This window comes from Gouania willdenowi, chromosome 24 (assembly GCF_900634775.1).
Source record: "Gouania willdenowi chromosome 24, fGouWil2.1, whole genome shotgun sequence".
Taxonomy (NCBI): Eukaryota; Metazoa; Chordata; class Actinopteri; order Blenniiformes; family Gobiesocidae; genus Gouania; species Gouania willdenowi.
Window position 1 is genome coordinate 5,186,146 of NC_041066.1, and position 22,827 is coordinate 5,208,972.

Here is a 22,827-nt window from a genome sequence, read left to right on the forward strand (position 1 = left end):
TGGTGCATTTAGGTGCACCACGTGACTTAAAGTACCTTCAGTTTTATTTTAGCCCATATTTAATTTTTAGCTACCCCGCTAACCCTTTAATTTTAGCTCTAACCCTAACCCTAAACTAGGAAATACCCTAAAATGTTTCTTTATTTGTTTTGTTTATTTATTTTTAAAGGTGGGATTTGCCATGTTAAATATGTTAAAATGAAAAAATATATATGACAAAAGTGGGATTCGAACCCAAGGCAGTAGAAGGAAAAATTATTGAGTCATGCGCTTAGACTATACGTTTCTGTATCAATAGTCCCATTTTTGTATCAATAGTCCTGTGGTACACTTCGAAAATGGAACCATTTGTCCAAAAAAGCTAATTTCTAAATTTGATTTGTATCCATTTATTACACTGAAAGTTGCACCCACAATCCAAAAATGGCCTTACTGATATAATAGATAAAGTGTTTCCAGTTTTAGGTGAGTAGTTTTCTCTGAGTTTATTCTTGTACGATTGTGTATTCACAGGGTGAGCTGTCTACCTATAAATGCACCCTCAAAATCACTCAAGGAAGACAAATGTGCCTAGAACATGGGTGTTAAAGTCATTTTAGTTCAGGGGCCAATTACAGAGCAGTAAAAACAGACGTTGCTTCGTATTTTCAACATTAATGTGAGCTAAATTAATACTTCCATGTATGAATGATATATAAAGTACATACAACAATGACAATATCTAAGCAATAATTGACGGATATCCGTCCCTGCAGTGTATTTACTTCAAAAGGCCTTGATTTTGCGACTCATTTTGTTGAATCTGGGGAAATTTTATGGAATAGTTTCAGGAAAATTGCAGGATTTGGGTTGTTTACTATTTTGTGATAAATATTTACTGCCATCATGCCATATAAGCACCGGGAAATGGTGATGGAGTCTTATTTATTTTTGTATATTTTGGAGGGACTATGATATCTACTAGTAGTTGTCATTCACACAATGAGTTATGCTTTCTTTCTTGGGGCCGAAGTTTATGTTCCAAAGGGCCGTATTTGGCCCACGGGCCTTGAGTTTCACTAATGTGGCCTGGGAGGGTCACCCAGGGTCTGTCTTTATATCCTTTACCCCTGAATCTGATTTTTCTCCTGCTTTTCACCTGGCCGACACATGCTGGCAGTTGTACAACTCAATGACCCGAGAGCACATGTCAGACAGAGGGAAATCTCTGACAGCTCCGACTGCTTGTCCATGTCCAAGTCCCACCCTGACACATCTGACAGGAATTATCAAGCCCTACACACCTTTCTCAAATCTATTATGGATAGATTTGTCTTGCAGGATGTTGTCAGAGTATAAGAATATACACAATGTGCAGACAGATTTCTCTAATAAGTCCTGATTGTGCTCATTTCTGCCCCTTGTGATTGTGTTCCTGTGGCAGATTGGTATAAAAAGGGGGTCTGGAGTTTTGTGGGGACTCTTGAGGTTAAACTATGACTTGTGCCTGGAGCAGAAAGCATACAGAGACTGTGTTGAATGGTATACATACTCACGCTCATATTAATGAGTCGCTCAGTTAAAAGCCTGGAAAAAATGCTGTTGAGGTTCACTGGAGTGCATTAAGGTCAAGAGACTCACTGGGGCCGAGGCGGCTCACAACATCTGCCTGCGGACAAAGTGATGAACATGCTGCTGATCGTAGGGAACATTTGACCACAAACATGCACTCATATCCAATGAAATCAACAGATTCAAACCCAAGCCTTAGAAAGACATAAACCTAAACATATTGATATTTTCATCAATATATAAAAAAAATGAAAACAAGTAACCCCAAGGTACGATTGTTCCAAGTGTTACACAATTTATTATTATTATGCATGGCTAGATCAAGTATTTTGAGGTACATTTTGACACATTTCTTTTTGAGGCAGTAAACTTTGTTACAATGAGCTGACACATTTTTTTATTCTGGCTACAAAATGAGATAAATTCCTGTGTTACCCATTAGCAGGAAGGTTATTGATAATAATAATAATAATAATAATAATAATAATAATAATAATAATAATAATAATAATATAAAAATTATAATAATAATGTAACTTTTCCAAAGTACAAAATGGCCCAGATTGCATATACATTAAGGCTTTTAATGAATCCATGTACCAATCAGTCATATAATTGCAGTAGATGCTTCAGTGGGTGATGGAAATAATCTATTTCCATATTTCTGAGCCTTCTTTCTTTTAATTAATTTCTCATTTTGTATAATTCACAAACCATCATTCTGCTTCAGTGTATAAAGGCTGTAAATCTGCATCCTTGGACACTGGGTGTTGTGCAAAAATCCCAGTACATTTTAAAGTCTGACCTCACAAATCTGCAAATGGCCTAAAGTTTTCAGGCTAGAATAATAATGTTTTCCTGCAGTGGACGAATGAAGGTCAGGGCAAATAAACAGGGCACTTTGATTGTGCAGCCATTGTTAGTCCCATGCAGCTTCATTATTCAGACAGCTAATCGTCAGTTCTACATGTTGACCACAATGTGGAGTAGTTTCCCAGAGCTTTACTCTGTGGCACTCCGCATCCAGTAGGTCACAGTGGAAGGCACATTCAGGTGGGCTCAGAGGCACATCAGCAGCTCAGCTTAGATCTTGGGCCTCCAGCCCTGTATGAACTGTGTTATCTTAGTCACGTGGAGTCGACTCAGGTGGAAGTCATGTGACAGGATGTCCTCATTCAGCTGCACTAGGAGCCTGCCGTCAATCCGCTCCCTCTGGAAAACGCCCACTGCCGCCTCTGATAGGCCAATGAACCGCAGACAGCAAGACACTTCCTCCAATGACAGAGCAGATAAATCAGTGGGTGGATGCCAGGTGGGGTCCTCAGGGATCCCTGTGGACGTCCCCCCTCCCTCCGCTCCTCTGGAGGAGTCTGTGGGTGGGATGGGCACAGGCTCGGGCGATGGGCAGGGGGACTGCCGGTTGAAGGGGTTTAAAGCACCGAAGGGAGCGAATCGACTCTGTGGGGGCGGCAGCCGGAGTCGAGGCCCAGATGATGTGAAGGAGTCCAGCCAAGGCTCGGCCCATGTGACCTGGGCAGGTGGAGGAATGGCTGTGGTGTCTGCAGAGGCCGGCTCCAGATTGGAGGTGATAGGAGCGGGGCAGTCTGCCCATGAGCAGGGGTAGCAGTAGAGGGAGGAGGGGTCTGGAGAGGGCGTACAGCTAGGAAGAAAAAGAGGTGATGCACAAGTTCATTATTCAGTTCAGTTTGCCAATTTATTTTCAAATATTTCATGCATGATTACAGGAATTGCATTAATTGCAGAGAAACAATGGGAGAAAATCAAAGTTTCTCATCACTCAAGCTTCCCTATAGGATATTTACCCCCAGAAACATACATTCATTTGCATTCAAATATGAAATAGTAAAAAAACAAAACAAAAAAACCCCAAGAAAATAAATAATAATGATAACACTAGTAATCGTAATAATAATAATAACAACAATCATTAGTTTTCTGTTTCTGGCTCTAACACATGTTTCTGGCAGGGTTTCACTTGAAAATACACAAATTGTTCCTGAGGTCAATGACACTCTTTGTTCAGCTTCCCACCACTTGGTGACAGTAATGCATCACTATTGTATATTGTATTTGATGTATTGTTTATATTGTTCTCTAAGGGTCACCCTTCCCTTTCCATGAATTGTTACATTTGTATGTGATTCCCCATTGGGCTCCTTGTTGTTTGTGCAGGTCATTATATAGACAGGCTGGTAGAATAAATATGAGGATCATGTTGTATCACTTAATACGTTTGCCATAGCTTTGCATAACAAGCAGGTGAGTGATAAGAGTTTATTTTTTGAAGAGACTTCAATGCATTTCATTAGCAGCACTAATGAGAAGTTGTAAATGCATTGATAACTTTAACTGTACCTGTCCTGCAGTCCAGACGAGTAGAAAGACAGGTTGGGTCTGGGGGACGTGGAGCTTTTTGGGAAGCGCGGTGGAACAGGGGGGCTCGGGGCTGGACTGGAGATGGAGCCTCCTTTAGAGCAGCGAGGGGGGACTGGAGGGGCGATCAAGTAGCGACACTCCTCTCTCACCTACACACACACACACAAGCAAATGTGAAAAAAAACATGCACATCAGCAAAAAAAAAAAAAGGTACATGTTAAAACTTGCCGTCTCTGTTGCTATTGTGAGATCTGCTTATAAATGTCAAACCCCGACCTTTACAACTCACACACACACACACACACACACACACACACACACACACACACACACACACACACACACACACACACACACACACACACACACACACACACACACACACACACACAGACGTACACACACAATGTAAATGCTAAAGTGGCATAGACACGAGTACACTTGTCTTATCAGTTTTTGTTCTTTTGACAAAGATCATAAATGCAGATGTGTAGATAATAATGCAGGAAAACAACCCTAAACCCAAGCTTCAGACTGTAGTTTAAAGCTTTCAAGTATTGTTATCAAACAGAGAAACTGCATTGTGGGATTGGGTCGAAGGTCACAGAAACCAAGAGATTTACAAACTATTAATGATTTTAAGAACTGGAACATCCAGCAACTAAAATAATTTTGTCATCAAAAAGGGTTTGTAGTTTGTGAAGCACTTTCTTATGTACCCTTTTTTCTTCAAAGCAAGAGCTGATGTAAGCTGCTAAACATCAAACAATATCAATCAACAATAACAAAATCTACAATAATACATCCATCATTCATTTAATTACAGTTTTTTGTTTTTTCAGGATCTTCTCTTTTGTTGGGCAATGTTTACAACACAAGCAGTGGATCACGAGCATCTTGCGATACTGTAATTACAAGCATGTACATCGCTTTTCTACTGTTTCCATTTCACGAGTGCATCAGTGCCATTTGAGAAGTAATTAATAGTATAATGTGGGTGGGGAATAATGAAATAAGGGGCTTAAACTACTAAAAACAGCTTCACACTCATTACTTATAACAAATGTAAATAGGGCACTGAGAGATGACTTTGGTTATTGTGACCTTTCACCGCAAATGTTCATGCATGTTCATTATTTTTACATGAGTAGTTCCTTTTATAAAATCTGCCTTGAATCCCTACATACATAATATGTTTTATTTTGTACTATTGATATTATTTCATTTATATACTTGATTAACTTATACTATGTTGCTGCAAATGTGAATTTCTCCTCTGGAAATGAATAAAGGTGTATTCTATTCTTATTTGTGTTACTTTATAAGTAAAACTCATTGGTAATTATGAAGCTTTTACGTGACAAGAAACTGTGCAATGTATTCATTGCTCATCATTCTCTCACTTTACTGATGTTGAAGCAAAAACTAAAACAACCTTACAAAATGTTGATTATTGTAACTTTAAATACAACCTGTTAAAAGACTGGTGGGAAAAATGTTTTTTTTTCTTTTTTTACTTTTAAATACTGTGCATTAATAACAGATGCAACACAAATGTAATAATAATTGTGATAATAACTCTTATAATTATTATTTCACAAGCTGTGTTTATGATATTCTCCAAAAATTAGAAGGAAAATATTCTTGGTTGTGATCACAGATGTCTGTGGTTGCTGTGGTAACTCGAGTACAAATCAACTTTTTCATATGTAGAAACAAAAATCTAAATAAAACTGAGAAGTGCTGTTTGTAGTGCTGCCCGGAAAATACTATGCACACGCTGACTTCAATATGAAGAAGTGATCAACTAGTTTTGTACAAAACTATGAATAAAAGTAGAATCTGCTCCAAATTGGTGATAACCAAATAATGTGTTATTTAACAGTTCTGGTTGTTATTATTGCTAGAAGCTGTCAAAGCTTTATAAATATATTTCAATAAAATGTATTCACTACTGATGAAAGGTTTAATGATAGAACAAAGTGGCTCGTGGCTGTGGTTGAGCATGCAGGAAGTGACGACATGCCAGCATCCAAGCATGAGTCCCTTATTAGTGTTAAGGGTATTGTGGAGCCGCCTTTTCCAGGAAGGCACTGTGGGGTTGTGTGTATGTTTGAGAATGAAACACTGTAATGTATTAATAATTCAAGCTGAGCATCCCGACTTTAAAGAGAGCATGCTGTTGAGGACAGATGAGAGAGATGAGAGACAAGTGGAAGGACGAAGTGTGAGAGGTGGAACTCACAGCCTCAGATTTTGGGGGAACAGGCGGCGGCGGCATGGATACTCTCGCCACCATCGTACCAAGCGAACCATCCAACGAGGAAGATGAATGGAAGGAAATTATGCCTGGTTCTTTTCCCAAACCCTCCGCGCTTTGATTGGTCCACAATTCTTCATAAGGGATTTCCTCATTGGTCCTTATTTCAGCCTCGGTCCAATCAGGAGTCACATACTCCCTCTCCTCACCTGGAGTTTCTCCCAGACGCTCACCAATGGAGTCTCTGCAACGGTGTGACGTGTTGTCTGTAACCCCGCCTACGTACCCACACATGGAGAGGCGCTGCGAGTCCTGAGCTGAAACACACGTGCGAGACCGTCGAGGGCTCACACACTCCTCCGTCATACAGTCTAACTCTGGTCGAGTTTCTCTCACCGCCCGCGAGTAGTCGTCTGGATCAAAAGCGTGTCGCAGGAAAAGGCTTTCTAGCACCGCCGTGTGGACGGAGGCCTCGGCCACGTTGAATCTGGGCATACAACGTAGGAGCAGGAAGTGTGAGGGTGAGACTTCCTGTCGGCGGAGTACCATGCAAAGTACAACTGTTTTGCTGACAATGTTCAGAAGCTTGTAGCGGTGGCCCTCTCGCACCGCGTGGCGATCGTAGGGGTTGCGTGGCGGCCGTGACGGCACAGACACATTGACGGGAAGACGAACTCTTTCAATTATGCTGCGCACCGTGTGCTCCCCTCCCAGCATGCCTTGCTCCAGGGGGGAGCGAGTGCAGAAACGACCACGGCAGCCAAAGGGTAGACTGACGCTCTGATTGGTTCGGTGGTTCATACAAACCAGGCACGGCGTTTTACCTGGAGACACAACATTCAATCATTAGTGTCAGAAGGCAAGTCATCTTCATCATCCTATTCATCATCATCTCTGAACATCATCATCATCTTTGAACATCATCATCACTTTCTTCAGTATCATCATCATATTCAATAACATCATCATCATCATCTTTTATCATCATCATTCTCATAATTATCATCATTCTTACCATCCTTATCATCATCAGTATCATCATCCTCTACATCCTCATCTTTGATCATTCTCATCATTATTCACATCATCATCATCTACATAATAATCATCATTCTAACCATCCTTAACATCATTATAATTTTCAGTCAGTCTCATCATCATCATTCTCACAATCCTCATCCTTTGTCATTATCATCTTCATTCTCACCATACTTATCATCATTCTCATTCTCTACATCCTCATCTGTGGTTATTGTCATTATCATCATTTGCATAATTATCATCTTCATTTCTTACCATCCTTATCATCATTCTCATCATCATTAAAATCTTTAAGTATCATCATCATTCTCATAATCCTCATCATCATCATCATCATCATCATTATTCTCACCAGCCTCCTCATGATCATCATAATCATTTTCATATTCATCACTATTCTCATCATCTTCATCATCATCCCCATGCTCATAATTCTCATCTTCATGAGGTTTTTAGACATAGAACATGTTCTTTTAGCATCAACACTTATACAATTAATACCTACTCACATGCCAATCTTGAACAAGCTATACTCAGGTACCTCCACACTGTATAAGTTTGTAAGATGTATTTGGTTTATTTTAGACTTTACTTCTGGGAGTCTTTCCAAGACGCCTGAGGAGCGCGCTGAGTCCGGTCTTCTCCTTAGAGGGCGTGGCACAGAGTAGCTCCGCCTTTCCCATGAGTGACAGCTCATCTCCCGCCTGCAGAGTGAAGCTGTAGGGCTCGCTGTCCTCACTGAACTCCCCTGAAACCACCTGTACACACACACAGATGAGTCAGTGACCAAGCAAGGCCTCAGTGCTGGCTTAGAGTTAAAGAAGGTAAAGAAACTGCTGTGGTACCAGGTGGTGTACAAAATATAATGAAGAAGAAGAACTCGCTTTTTGAAATACATATTATGGATAACAAAAATGCAAATGTGCTTTGATCTCAAACTTTTTAAGCGATAATTACCAAAAATTACATCTTTCAGTAAGAGAATTTTGGGTCAAAATAACTGGGAGAAAATACCACAAAGACACTTTTGTTAAAAAGCTGCACAATATCAACATGCTGCACCTCTTTAGGCTTTTTCTCTCATAATGGACAGCACGTGTGAGTGAGTTCTGTAGTGTGGCTTGTTTCAGGGCAGGTGTGAAGAGACAGATGGGGGAAAGTATAGTAGCAGAAGCAGCAACTCTACTAAAACTAATATTTTGATGCAAAATAAGCTTTAAAATAAAAAGATATTGTCTTTTTTTTACACACATTGCCCTGTAGGATTATCACAAAGATTGTCAGTAGACTACATTGAATACAGACATTGTCTGTCACTACACAAAACATCGATCCACCCATTTTCAGACCTACTTGTTCCTGTTTTTCAGGGTCGCGGGGGTCTGCCCGCAATCTCTGGCTCACACTGGGCGCAAGGCGGCGGTACACCCTGGACAGGGCGCCAGTCCATCGCAGGGCAACACAGACACAGACAACCACTCGCACTCACATTCACTCCTACGGGCAATATAGAGACTCTAATCAACCTAACAGTCATGTTTTTGGATTGTGAGAGGACCCCGGAGTACCCGGAGGAAACCCACGCAGCACGGGGAGAACATGCAAACTCCACCCAGAAAGGACCCAAGTGTCCACCCCAGGGCTTGAACCCCAGACTCTTTTCCTGTGAGGCGGACGTGTTAAACTACGCAAAACAGTCTTATCTAATTTTGTGATCCATGTTTTTGTATTTTTTGTGCTGGTTGTGAACATCAATAAAAACTGTAATTTACATTCGATAGCAACCAGGCGCTAACCTTCACGCTGAACGTGATTGTCTCCATGACGAAAACCCGGTCAGGGAAGACTTCAGCCACTTCCTCCACGCTGGAAAAATACTGGACTGGATCCCTGACGTCCCGATCTTCCTCCAACAACTTGAACTTGCCTACAGAGGAGATGATGGAGGAGGAAATAAGAAAGACAGGTGGCATGAGAGGGAGGACAAACTCAGAGGAAGCAAAGAAGAGAAAAACCGCTGAGGAGTTATTCTTTTTTCTAAAGGTCTTCACTGAGAAGCCCCGCAAACATCCGAGTGAATACAAAGAATCCTCAATGACCTCTGACCTGGCACCAGCACTCGGCCAATCAACCACCGATGGGGTTGTCATGGCAACCACTAAAAGACCCCCCATTCGCACACAGAGCAGATTCACATCACCATGGAGACCCTTGCACATACACTCTCTCTTTCCTTTTCCGTCTGTAAAACTCTGACTCTGAAATGTGCCTTTGTTAAAACTCTTTTCCTGCTTATTTAGGTTTAATAGGTCATACAGTAACAGGATTTAATGCTTTGTTGTATTTTAGCAGGTGATGAGTCACAGTCCTTCGAGGATCTTCCACCTTCTCACAGAGTTGTAGTGTTTTTGAGGTGAGGAAGAGAAAGTTTTTATGTCTGAGAGGCAGTGCTGAATAACAAATTCCACCATCCTTTACACCCGCCCTGTAATACAAGCACAGCCCCCAGGGTAAGGAGCTCCCACCCAATGAACAATAAAAGTAATATTCAGTCCTTCATCAGAAAAGTGATAATCTGTGAGCAACTATTTTCTCACGGGAAAGAGCATCGCTGATTAAGCAAACACACAGCAGAGAACAGATATCAATGTACACAAGCTCTGGGAGAAAGCGTGACATTTATGAGTGTGATTATGGTGCCGCTCACTTCCCATTCATGATGAGCGATCGCTCAGACTCTCTGTCCTCTAAGCTCGGTCATCCCAGGCTCTCAGTGACTTCACACGGGGAGGATGAGGAGGAGCGGTGGGAGGAAGGGGAGGCATCCTGTCGGCCATCCCCTGGGGTAAAACTGTGTTGCACTCATCCTAAGCTTATTTAGACTTCCTGTATGAAGTCATCCCACAGACATGAGCTCACCACCGGCAACAGCCTCTGATTCCACAACAGCTCACCTGTCGGCTTCCAGGAGACACAGAGGCGGTCCTGAAAGGATGCATGACATTAAGATGGGGTCTCAGAGTCCATGCACTGGAATGCACTGCTAAGTGAAGTGGAAATCAGGTTGATGTATTGGAATGGAGAGGTCTAGGCAACCTTTACTTTGTTAATTGAACACATTAAATCCTTTGAAAGCAGTCCTGCAGAACTGTTTACAAGGCGAGCTCAAGTCTTACAGTAAAGTCTCTTTTCACTGTCTCTGACAAGCTAAACAAACAAGTCACCCAATGAGATTAAAATGAAGAGCAGCAGCTATTGTAGCAATAAACAACATGGTGTCTGTCATCCAATGAATGTGAATACATTTCAACTGCTGATGTGCAAATGTGACAGACAACAGCTATAAGTTATAACTGTTGTGCAGTAATAGTCAAGGCCAGGCAATTCAAGGCAATACTGAGCAACAAGCAGAGTGTCGGAACATGAAAAAAGGTGGCAATTTCTGGTAAAAGAGTCAAACAAATAATTGGTCCAGAACTCTTTCATGATGGAACATCTTCTTTAGCTACGTTCACACTGCAGCTCTTAATGCACAATTGTTTTTTTTAAAATCATATTTTTTTTTATGTGATCGTTCGTTCATTACATATTAAATGAGTCATCAATCAGTTTGAAGTATGAATGGAATGCGACCCTGAAGTGACCCGCATGCAAGAGGTTTAAGGTGACACATGACCCCACAGGCAAGTACGGCGTTTATGGAAGTAAATATGGAGGCGTCCAGTGTAGGACTGCACTGAGAAAGTTTCTTTCCAACAGAAGTCAGCACTACATAACTTTAAGAAGAGTGAAAAAGAAGAGAGCCAGGTTTATCACTATCCATTTACATCTTTACAACGGAGTGTTTGGATGGTGGTGACGCAGTCGCATTGCAAAAAATCAGACATGTATCGAGTTACGAACCACATATGAAAGTGACCTGGGTTGGATTTGAAAAAATCTGAATTGTGTCATTCAGACTGTCTTTAACAGATCCGATACAGGTCTTTTTTCACCACACCTTCCGGTGATCTCATTGTGGCCTGTCCTTCTATACAAGGACAAAGCAACTCCGTCAATGACAGGAGGGAGGACCCAGAACTTGCAAGTTTTCACGCTACTCATTCTGGATGATGACTTTGTTCTCAAAGTTGTCCCACCAACTGTCAGTGCAGTTCTTTTTTATGAACATTGAAACTGTATTCAACAAGATTTTGCAAGTATATGTTTACATTACACAGCTGTAGCAAGTTTGGAGTCAATTGAGCAAAAATTGTGGGAGACAAGGCCGGATTAACCATATGGGCAACTGGACAATTGCCCAGGGGCCCACAACCTCTAAAGGGCCCGGGGCAGTGAGGGCATAAAGAAAATATCTGGTTTTCTCTTGCTCATAATGTGAACTGTCCGCTGCCCGGAGCAGTTGCTCTTCACAGAAACCCTACACCTGCCTGTGACAGACTGTGAGCTGAAACCCTCTCCTCATTGGTCAGCCTGTATACGGGTTGACCAATGAGAGGCGGCTAGGTGGGTCAAAGCCAGGTGACGCAAATCAACCTCTACGCAACTCAAAAAATGCAAACATGGAGAGGGAGCTAAGTGGGAGCGCTAAACGGAAATGAAAAAAGAAGAAGGTAATCAGAAACGCAGAAAATTTGAAGCCAGTGTCGGTTTCATGGGGGGACATTCGGGGGCGTGCCCCCCCCCCCAGCTGACCTACTGTACCCCCCCCCCCAACCCCCCACACACACACACTTTTTATTAATCAGAGACATCTGATTGGCTATCGCAACTGATTGTGTCCATTCACTGACAGCGGACGGGAGTCTGCTACATAGATACAATATACTGTGGTGCAATTTTTTAACATTTGTGCTATTGAACATACCCTAGAGCTGTTGTTAGGATCAGCTAATAAGATGTATATATTTCTAAGGCCTGCTCTGTTGATTCACGTGACGTCACTCACATTGCTGCATCGCGACAAAGCGAGAGTGCAAAATTCAGATGGAGGGCAGGAAGTGAAGCTTGAGAATCTGTCGTCTGAAATAATCAAAATGTCCATGTTTTGTGGAGTTTACGGCTGCTCCAATCGTTCTAACCAAGAAAAGGAAAAGATATTTTACAGAGTACTGAAAATGTAATGTAAAAAGCTCACAGAACAACGCTGTAAAAAGTGGATTCTAAACCTACGTCTGTGGTCAGGAGAAGCAGAGTCTGCTGATGTTCGTGTCTGTTGCGACCATTTGTTCAGAGGTATGTTAGCGAGCTAACTTTGTTTTTGTGGCTGTGTTCATATAGCATTAGGTTGACGTTAAATGCTTATTTACTATTATGTATTACTCAGAGCTGAGTGTTTTTGTGCCCCTCGCAGTTTTTTTAATGCCCCCCCACCATTTAATAGTGCCTGGCGCAGATTCTGTTTAAAGCATATACGGAATAAAGGGAATTTATTCACTCCAGTGTATTTTGCCAGATCAGCATTTTTTGAGAGAAATTGACAGGTTTCCAGATGTTTATGTTGCACTGAAATGTTAGAGGTTATTTTCTGTTTTAAAACAAGGTCAAATGATCTCAGGACCAAAATGTTTATTTGAGCAGATGATAGCGCATTTTATTTATTTTTCTTTCCTTGTGGTGGTTCAATGAAAATGCTGTAAATTGTTTATCGTTGTTGCGAGAAAGCTGACAGATTTCAAAATGTTTACATTGCACCACCTGCTTGTCCTGTTGAATTCTGAGGTGACGGTGATTTCTGCTTAAAATGAGCCAAGGAACAAAATAGCACTTCATCCTATCAGATTATGGATTTTTATTTTGTGTCTTGTCTGTGGACTTCCTCTGTGATGGCTCTATCAATCCAATACATTTGTGTTGCAATAAGTGTTGTTAAATAAATACTGGATGCTTTGAAAGTGGTTATTTATTTTTTCTGAAAATGGAGGACACTTCCCTCCCTCTCATTTGTATTTCAATGAGCATTTGCATATCTGTTCTTCAAAATGCACCTAATGACAGTTAGATATTGGTGTATTCAGCATATTTATGTATATTACTGGAATGTATTTATTCTTCTGCCATATTATAGTAATCCTGGGGTCATGATGATGGGGCCCTTAAATATTGTTGCCCAGGGTACAGCAAAGAGACAAGTTTAATAAATTTTACAAACTGTTTATGACCTTTAATATACCCTATATCAGCCAAATCAAACAAACCAGACTATTTTATAACATTGTGTTTGTTCATGGCTGTAGGTGATGTTTGGAACCATTTGTCACGACTTGGGAGGTTTCTGGGGGTGTTACTGGTTCAGTTTGAGCCTTCTTTTTTTATTCTTCTGGGCTTTCGAATTTATTTCACTGTTAATGTGACAGGGTTCATTAGTTTCCTGTTTGATTCCTCAGCTGTGTTCACCAGCTGCTTTACGTTATGTGAATTACTCTCTCCCTACTCGAGGACTGCTTTGTGCTTTTGTGTTTGTCAGTCTTGGTACATTTACTCGGTTTGTTGAATGCAATTTTGTTTTGTTTTTTGGACTTTTTCTTGATTAGGATTAATATAGTCTTTAACTCAATCTGCCCCTGCCTAAGAGCCCTGCATTTTGGGTCCTTTTATGTCTGCTCTGCACTCGTTGGGAAGTAAATGGGAATGTTTTAGACGCAGAGAAAAATAGATGTTTAACAAGAATCATTGTCAACCACAAACGGTAGCCATCATCATTATTATTATTATTATTATTATTATTATTATTATTATTATTATTATTATTTATTGTTTTGACGACAGGAACTGGCAGCCTGCACGAACAATTCAATTATGGGTCTAAGAAACTCATCACTTCAGAAAGAATACTCTCTAATATACTGTAGTACACGTCATTTTTCTAAAGTGGTTGTTTTTGTTTGAACAAACTTTGTCACCAAAAGGTAAATTAAAAAAGAAGAAATATATAACATGACAAAAACACACAAAATGACAACAATAACACACAATATGAGAGTAGCTGTTACTTGTGTACTGAGAACACTTGATTTCATTGCTCACTATAATCTTGATCTCTGACTTCACAATTATTGCAAGTATGCAGGGACATCAACTGTAAATGCCTCCCTCTCCTCGATCAAATTATTCATCTTTCTCCCAGAAAAAGTAGCCTGAGCGGCGGCGGTCATTGGAGGTGACATCAGCGCCTCCATCAGAGGAGGAAATGACGGCGGCATTAAGATCTAGTTACACACTCATTAATGTGACTCGACTGAGTGTCGGAACAATCGGATTCTGGGGATGAGCTCCGGTGAGGTCATACTGATGAGACTCATTCAGCAGGAAGAGAAGAGTCAATGGACAGGAGCAGTCAGTGGAGGTCACATGATAGCTGATCAGATTTGTGAATGAAGTTTGTTGTAGTGAATGAATCGCAGTAGCTTCAAAAAACCCATGGCTTTACTGTTTAAACAGTTCATATTCTTTAAAGTGCTTTTGTAACCCAAATGTGAGCATGCCTGAGGACCTGGCTGGTGGATATGTTTCACTGTGACTTAATCAGAGTACACACATATGATTATCTAAATCTAAAGAGTTTTTTTTTTTTTTTTATCTAAACAGACCCCATACATGAAGATAAAAAATCAGGCATAGAACCATACTGTACTGTATGTCTGCTCCAATAGTCTCAACACAGCACACTACACACAAAACCATTCCCTCTAACCACAGATCTTCCTCCAAGTCAGAAATCTTGCGTGATCAAACAAGATCTAACAATATGATCTCATGCTACATTCCAAGGAACTCAGAACTTAAAAAAGTGACTTGGAACAGCATCTCTGTAAAGTTAGGAAAAAATACTCGGATAACAGAATTCTCAACTCAGAAATGCTGAGTTCTGATTAAAACTGCATTGTTATGGTTGTGCATGCGTCTCTCCTCCAACAGTACCTGCAGCCATCTGTGAGTAAAGCTGTGACAGGTTACACCTGCCTGTCAAACATACTAATACACACACACAGACAGCCACCACCATCAGGCTTTGCTAAATCACAAAATGCATAATAAAAACGCACATATTACGTATTCATTGGAGGCAAATGCACAAACTAATGCGTATTCATTGTTTTGCTGTAGTAGTCGATAGCAACATAGCAACATGTGTTTGAACGCTGACAGCACACAGTTCTAAGCATGCAAACATTTAGTTTGTCTTCAGATAAGGAGATCTATGTTTGGAGTCTCACTTCCTCTACCTACGTTTTATCTGTCCATCCCATTTATTTGATTTATTTTCATTTTTAAAGTGGGTCTGTCCATTATTACCTTCACAAAAGAGGTTACATTTTCAGTTTATTTATTTGCTTGTTTGTTTGTTTGTCTGTTAACAGGATTACGTCAAAAGAACGTAACAAATTTTGACAACATTTTAACCAAATATAGACCTTACGCAAACATACCTGGCATTACATTGATTTTCATTGTGATGAGCATTAAAGTGGAGCATTTTCTTCAGATAGTAGATGAAACTGAAGCCAGACGTTAATGTATTTTTGTTCATATGCGTGTATTCAGGACCAGAGGTATAGTGTACAGGTGCTCACCCTGGTACTGCAGCGGGATGTCAATCTTAGGTCCAATCACGTAATGTCCCTCCTCCAAGCTGTGGGCCGTCACTGTGGTCCACTGACGACAGGAGTGTAAGAGCACCACATCTTCCTCCGACAGACCCTCCACACATTCACCTGCAACACACACACACACACACACACACACACACACACACACACACACACACACACACAAAGGTCAAGCATGTGGAATGTCATCCTCAAATGGGATTTAAAAAATGTGTTTCTATTGTTTCTCGAGTCAAACAACAAAGCTGAGTGTGGGAACCATTACATTTCCAATTTACAGATGAACACACAAACACTTTGGGATTACCATATATAATTAAACTACAGCTCCAGTGACTCATCCAGACACATTGTGAACCTATTATTTTGCAGCTCTCTTTGATTGCAACACAAAACAATTCAATCCCAGCCTACAACTAATGCTGTGGGTGAAGAAGGAATGTTAGGGTAAATATTCACTGCTCTATTGCTAAAAAAAAGGATTACAAACACAAGATTTGGTTTTCTTTAGGCAAGCGCGGAATAATGGTGACTTTAGGCCATGTGTTAAATGCAGGGGCCAAATCCGGGCCATTGGAGCAACTATTTCGGTCCACGGGAGAAAGTAAGTAAATGAGAAAACATGAATCTTGTAAATTAGTTGTCAATCTCTCGCTGCCTCAAAATAAACAAATTAAATAAATCTTCACAATATTTGCATGTCTCACTGTTTTCCAATTCTCATATCACATGAAGGCAATCCTTCTTAATTACAACTCTCATTTTCTCCAAAATCCTGAGATCGTTCTCAAATTATTCCACAAAATTTCCCCAAATTATATAAAAATTGATCACAAAATCTAGGAAATTTAAAGAGAAGATCCTGCACGGACTTATTGCTTGGGTTTTGTCGGTTCATTCAATACTATATATGTAATTTATACGTGGAAGTGCAGCTACAGGACAATAATGTTGAAATTGCTTGTTTTTCATAAAATCGGTGGGCCATTTCAGTCCAAACCATTCTGTATTCGGCCCCTGACTCTTTTGACTGCTCATCCAAGCTCCTCAGAACGAAAACAGCACAAGCAAGAGTTTCCTCCAACACTTCATAAACACTGTATGAGTGGATATGAGTGTCTGCATTGACTGTAGGAGTGAGGAATTAGCCTGATTTCATCCTGTGGAGTCTACAAGGATAAAGCCTCTCCTTAGTCCATCTCTTCTCCACTTGATTGTATGTCTTCTGCAGAATTGCATGATAAAACATTATACTGTAGGTGGAAGCATCAAGATGTGACAATATGTGCAGGACTGCAGCCCTCTAGGAACTGAGTTTGCAACTTGTGGATTGGAGGACTGAAGAATGGAAAGCAATCATTAACGGGCAAAATCATCAAGGCAAAAAGTGGAGCCCACCCTTTGACCAGCCTATAGTTCTGCCACCTCTGTTTTTAAGTATTTGGCTGACATGCATTTAGGCTAAAAAAAAAAAAAAAAATTGCCTTGATTATGGACGGGGCTCCTGGAGCAGTTAAGAAATGCCAAATCTGTACTACGAAAACAAATTATGCAATGCTAACTAACTCAATATTCACCAATATAGCTTTAAAGGTCCCATATCATGCAATTTTTCACCCATCTCCATTTGTTCTAAGAACCCCAAAAACACAGTATTTGTTTTTCCAAACTCTACAAACAAGCTGATTTGCGGCCTACTTATGCATATTCATGAGTGGGTGTGTCTATAGACGGGACACTGACTTCCCTGCATGTCTCGCTTCTTTTTTTGGTTTAGATTTCTGAGGCAAGTCACCATGCAAAAAGTCCAGCCACGTAGTACTTCTTCTTTCCGGAAGCCAAATATTCTAGTCACGTATTTACACCCGAAAACACACTTTCTCCAAGTTGACATGATAGCGAGAACACGTATCAACAGCGGCAGTAGCAGAAACAACAACAGCCTTCGATGTGCAGCGGTGATAGACTGTGGAAGCACTGTGTGAAGGGTGCTGAAATGCTCACCTTCGTGGGTGTGGCATCTCCAGCTCAGTGCCGTGTCAAATTTGTCATTACATCAAATTGGAGCGAAATGTTTGGGCTCGCCCTCCAGTAAGAAAGGAGCCTCTAACTAACAATTGAGGGAATCAATGAAAAACACTTTGGGCATGTGTATGAAACCCTAATAGCACTTATGATGTTTAAAGCACAGAAAAGTCGAGTTAGCGTAACATGGGCCCTTTAAAGAGACATTGAGTCGGACGAGTTCGGGCCGTGTTCTGTCAGGCTCGGACCAGGTCGGGTCTACTTTTTTTGGCCCGATTAAAGCTCTACTCACTATAGCTCTCTATTCACCATTATATAATATTTTAATGTATAATTTTTTCCTGTGGTTTGTATATTTTTTCTGTTTATAATATGAACTATGAGTCTAAAATGAAGCCAATCTATCTATCTATCTATCTATCTATCTATCTATCTATCTATCTATCTATCTATCTATCTATCTATCTATTCTACTCGCCACAGATTGCAGAGTCCACAGGTGCTAGTTTCATAGAAGGGGCGGGGCTTACAGTGGTGATTCAACATGACATAAGAAGCCTCCAAAACGTCACAAATCACCATTCTCAGCCAATAGCAAATTTTGATTGTAATAGCCCTGGTTCAACCCACAGAGGGCAGTCATTCTCACATTTTTTTTTTTACAATAAAATGTGCCAAATTGAAACACTTTAAGAAAATGCCAAGAGTTTGACAAAAAAAAAAAAAAAAAAAAAAAAACAACAACACTAAGAAAAACCAAAACAAAATGGTTATGGGGTTTGGTTACTCTTGCAGTAATACAGACTTCCAAGTCCATGAACAGGATAGGCAGCTATAGAATTAGGATGAGTTACATGCACTTTGCAACTACATGTCATCACTTTGACTTGAACTTCATTTCATTGCATTCAGAGTGAACAGCCGCAGTGCAGCCTGTGGAAATCCCATTTGTGATCCCTGACGTTGAAACAATTAAAACGAGGTTTATATAAGGCTGAATAAATGACACCACAGCCTGTTTAATGAACAAACATCCTGCACCTGCGTTAAGTGCAATAAATGTGTGGAATAAAACCGCACAGTTCCTCAAACATCACCAGGATGTTGAGGTCAGTGCTGGTGAAGCAGCACCAGGATCAGCACTGAGGGTTCAGGGTTCCCATCCCGCTCCTCCTCGTTAGTATTCCCCACATTCACCGACAGATTACAGCATTAGCATTTGAAAAGAATTGAGCTGCACTTCAGCAGCACAACAGATACTTTGTGGCTTTCGCTGGACTGGAACAACTTTGGCCGTGACTCCCATCGCCCGTTCCCAAATGTGTGGAAAACAGGAAGACACAAATATGACACAAACACTCACTAAACTCTACACAAGTAGAGTAACACACTTTACATGTGGGCAAGCAGTGCAGCCCACACAGCTTTAAGTTGGAGTTTAAAAGCTGCACAGCGTGTTGGTTGGAGAAATTCAGTCACATTTTAACGGATGCAAATGCTTTGCTATTTTCAAAATAAAAGCACCGGTTGACATTAAATTCATTTACAATGGTCGACAAACCCAAATAGCCTACATTGATATCAAAATCAGTTATTATGCATTCAGAAAAGCTTAAATGAAATGTATAACATATAATAGCTCAAAAATGTACATGTTATTGTCTGACAATGTCCCTTTGTTTTAAAAGCATCAATGTTCAAAGAAGGAAACATCATAGTAGACATTTTTTGTTCATTAAAGGATTATTTCAGGACCATCGACTGAAGGTTATATTTTTATGAGGAAAGTATTTTTCTTTATTATGCATGTGTGTGTGTGTGTGTGTGTGTGTGTGTGTGTGTGTGTGTGTGTTTGTTGCACGCTAACAAACACATTCCACTTCCTTAAATGTCGTATAGCTTTGGCTTTTTTTGTTTCTTTCAACACGTTTCTACAACACATACGTTCCACAGTTTTTGATTTTTCAAACAGCCAAGATAGTAATAACAAGAAGACATAGTCATCAACATCCCCCGCCAAAAAAAAAAAAAAAAATGAAACAAAGGCAATAACTCCGGGAAAAAAATTTGCGCGCTTCTCATTTTCGAACTCCGTCAAGGTATTGATACCCTGAAGCCACACACCGAATTTGGTTATTCTTCCTTAAACAGTTTCTAAAAAAAGCTGTCCCCTTTAACATGGACGGACATACCGACGGAGCTCAAACCTATAACCCCTTCCACACTTTGTAAGCAGGGCCTGTTGTTTATGAATAGTGTTGATTCAAAGAGTAAACTCACGGAGAACATGCAACCTCCAGAGAAATGACTAATGGCATAAATAATCAAAGAGTCTTGTTCATACAAATACTACTTATTAACCTCTTTACAATATACATGCATTTTTCCTCCTAAAATACAAAATATTGCTTTTGATATATCCATCCATTTTCTGATCCGCTTGTTCCTGTTTTCAGGGTCATGGGGATTTGCTGGTGCCTATCTCCAGCCCTCCACGGTGTAAAGGGCGCCATCACAGGGCAACACACACATACTGTACACAATGACAGACACATTACCACTCACATTCCCTCCCACGGGCAATTTTAAAGACTGAAACCAACCTAACAGTCGTGTTTTTGGATTGTGGGAAGAAGCCAGAGGAAACCCACACAGCAAGGGGAGAACAGGCAAACTCCACATGGAGGGGACCCAAGTGTCCACCCCAGGGCTTGAACCCAGGACCTTCTTGCTGTGAGGTGGACGTGGAAACCACTGCGCCCACACTGTGCGCCCGCTTTTGATACAATGGTGCACAATTTACCAACCAAAAAAGTAAGAAACCACAACATTTATCTTAAATCTACGCATCTTGATCATCCATATGTAAATACCACTGGCGTTAATCTATTTTGGAAAAAACAGAAACAAATATATTATTCATCACAAAAAAAATTAAAATAAAATTAATCTCGTTCATTTGTCTCCGTATTTTATCGACAACTTCGTGCTTTTATTTTGAAATTTACCGCCGGATGCGGTATGCGTTTTTCCAGTCCTGACACATTAAAGTGCTCTCCTTTCCTTGTAAACACATTTCTGACGACAGTTTGGTTATTAAAACCACTAAAGTCAACAGTTAACTAAACAAAGTGGAACTTTTCCCACATGAACAACCAGTGAAACCATGATCCTCCTCTGGGCTGTCCCACAGAGCTGGTGATCAGACATAAAGCCGCACAGAGCGGGTTCCAGGTGCGCTCTTACCGTGCGCCAGGCGCACCAGGGTGGGCAGGCGGAACTTGCTGACCACCGCGTCCAGCGGCAGCGCCAACGCACTCCAGCAGATCTCCGACACACTCACCGACAACTTCTCCATCCTCCCGGGTCATCACGGTACCGGAGATAAGGCGGGGGGTGAGGGCGAGGAGGATGGAGGTGAGGGTGGTGTTGATGAAGAGGAGGAGGAGGAGGAGGAGGAGGATGGTGGCGGTGCGGTGGAACAGAGTTTCGCCATGTTTGAAGTGCAGGAGGGAACAGGAGCGGAGGATGAAGAGAAGGGGGGGGGGGGGGGGGGGGGGGGATCTGTGTCACTCAGTGTTTGTCCACCCCCACAACCTCCCACGCACATGGAAACAGGTTAAAGTGCATCCACTGCAGGATAAAACCACATCATTACTGACTTTACTACATCATTATGACCAACTCTTCACATTTCCTTCTGTTAGCAGCTGAAACCTATCTTATCTTATAGCTTGTTCTCAAACTTATAAAGTTAAAAGCACAAAATGTAATCCTTTAAAAAATAAACGAAGAAACAGAGCTTTGATCACTGAAGAACTTATTCAAAACACACGTTCTCAACTGAGGGGTCAGAAGCCCAAATTGGGTCGCAAACCTTTTTCCCTGTGGGTTGCAGCTAACACTGATATCTGTGCTTTTATTTTGGAATAAATGGAATCAACTGCAATCCACCCTCAATCTTAAATCCCTCTTTCAGAGTTTAAATCTCTATTATCAGATTATTGGAACTGTGTCTGTTTGTCTGTTCTGTGTTTGATATTTGGGAATATTTGTTGTTTCCAGGTCTTTTTTTGTAAAAAAAAAAAAAAAGATCTTGAGACTGTCAGGTAAAATAAAGATTGAATTAAATATATATACATTAAATTTTATGTGTACGCTGTAGGTTTTAGTTATATATATGTATATACAGTATATAGTGCGCCATCAGAGGGGCCGATGGCGCACTATACGTAGCAGCCTCGCTTCCGTCAGTCTGCCCCAGGGCAGCTGTGGCTACAATAGTAGCTTACCACCACTAACTGTGTAGTGACAGAATAGTGCCTTCATTCTGTAAAGCTCTTTGAGTGTCAACGATAAAGTGATATATAAAAAACAATGCATAATTGTGTTTTATGGTGTATTTATTGGGGTTTTTACAGTGCTTATGCGTGTTGAAAGTATTTGCTATAATTTCATTATGATGTCTATATGAACAGAACATTGTTCTGTCCTCCTGAAATTATTTGGTGCTTTATGAATAAAGTTAAATTTGATTGGAGGATTTTTTTTTTAAAATATCATAGCACTATCTAATCTTACTTTTAACAGTATGTTATTCAGTATTCAATATTTTATCTTTCTTAAAGAGCTGCAACACTAAGGTCTCAGCAAGAACTATTTCATTTTTGTATTTGTAACGGAACTTCATGTGAATAAAGTTGGCACTAAAAAAAATAAAATAAAAATCCACTTTAGAGACAATTAAAAAAGTAAAAAGACCAGTTTTTGTGTGTTTGTTGCTTAAACAATGATTCTGAACCTTATTGGATTCAGCAGTGCGTTCACTAGACCCTTCATAATTGGAAAAATAAAACATTTCTTCTTTAAGGGGGAAACCTGTATTTTTGTCAGTGCTAGACTGAAATTGGTCCACTTGGTCGTTGTAAATCATGTGTTGAGGA

At 40.5% G+C, this 22,827-nt stretch overlaps 1 protein-coding gene across 2 annotated transcripts; it reads right to left on the reverse strand.

Moving 5' to 3' along the window:
• Positions 1–1,915: 1,915 nt before the first annotated feature.
• gareml (GRB2 associated, regulator of MAPK1-like) lies at positions 1,916–21,390 on the reverse strand. 2 transcript variants are annotated; one of them, XM_028439641.1, is made up of 7 exons: positions 21,131–21,390; positions 15,824–15,964; positions 9,047–9,177; positions 7,843–8,008; positions 6,195–7,033; positions 3,928–4,097; positions 1,916–3,211 (listed from the first exon to the last, which is right to left on the reverse strand). In XM_028439641.1, exons 1-7 carry the CDS (start codon positions 21,240–21,242, stop codon positions 2,635–2,637), a joined length of 2,136 nt encoding a protein of 711 aa, XP_028295442.1. In that variant the 5' UTR covers positions 21,243–21,390; the 3' UTR covers positions 1,916–2,634. The 2 variants fall into 2 exon arrangements, with proteins under 2 accessions (XP_028295442.1, XP_028295443.1); XM_028439642.1 differs by lacking the exons at positions 15,824–15,964; positions 21,131–21,390 and adding an exon at positions 9,958–9,991.
• Between the last annotated feature and the right edge of the window lie 1,437 nt (positions 21,391–22,827).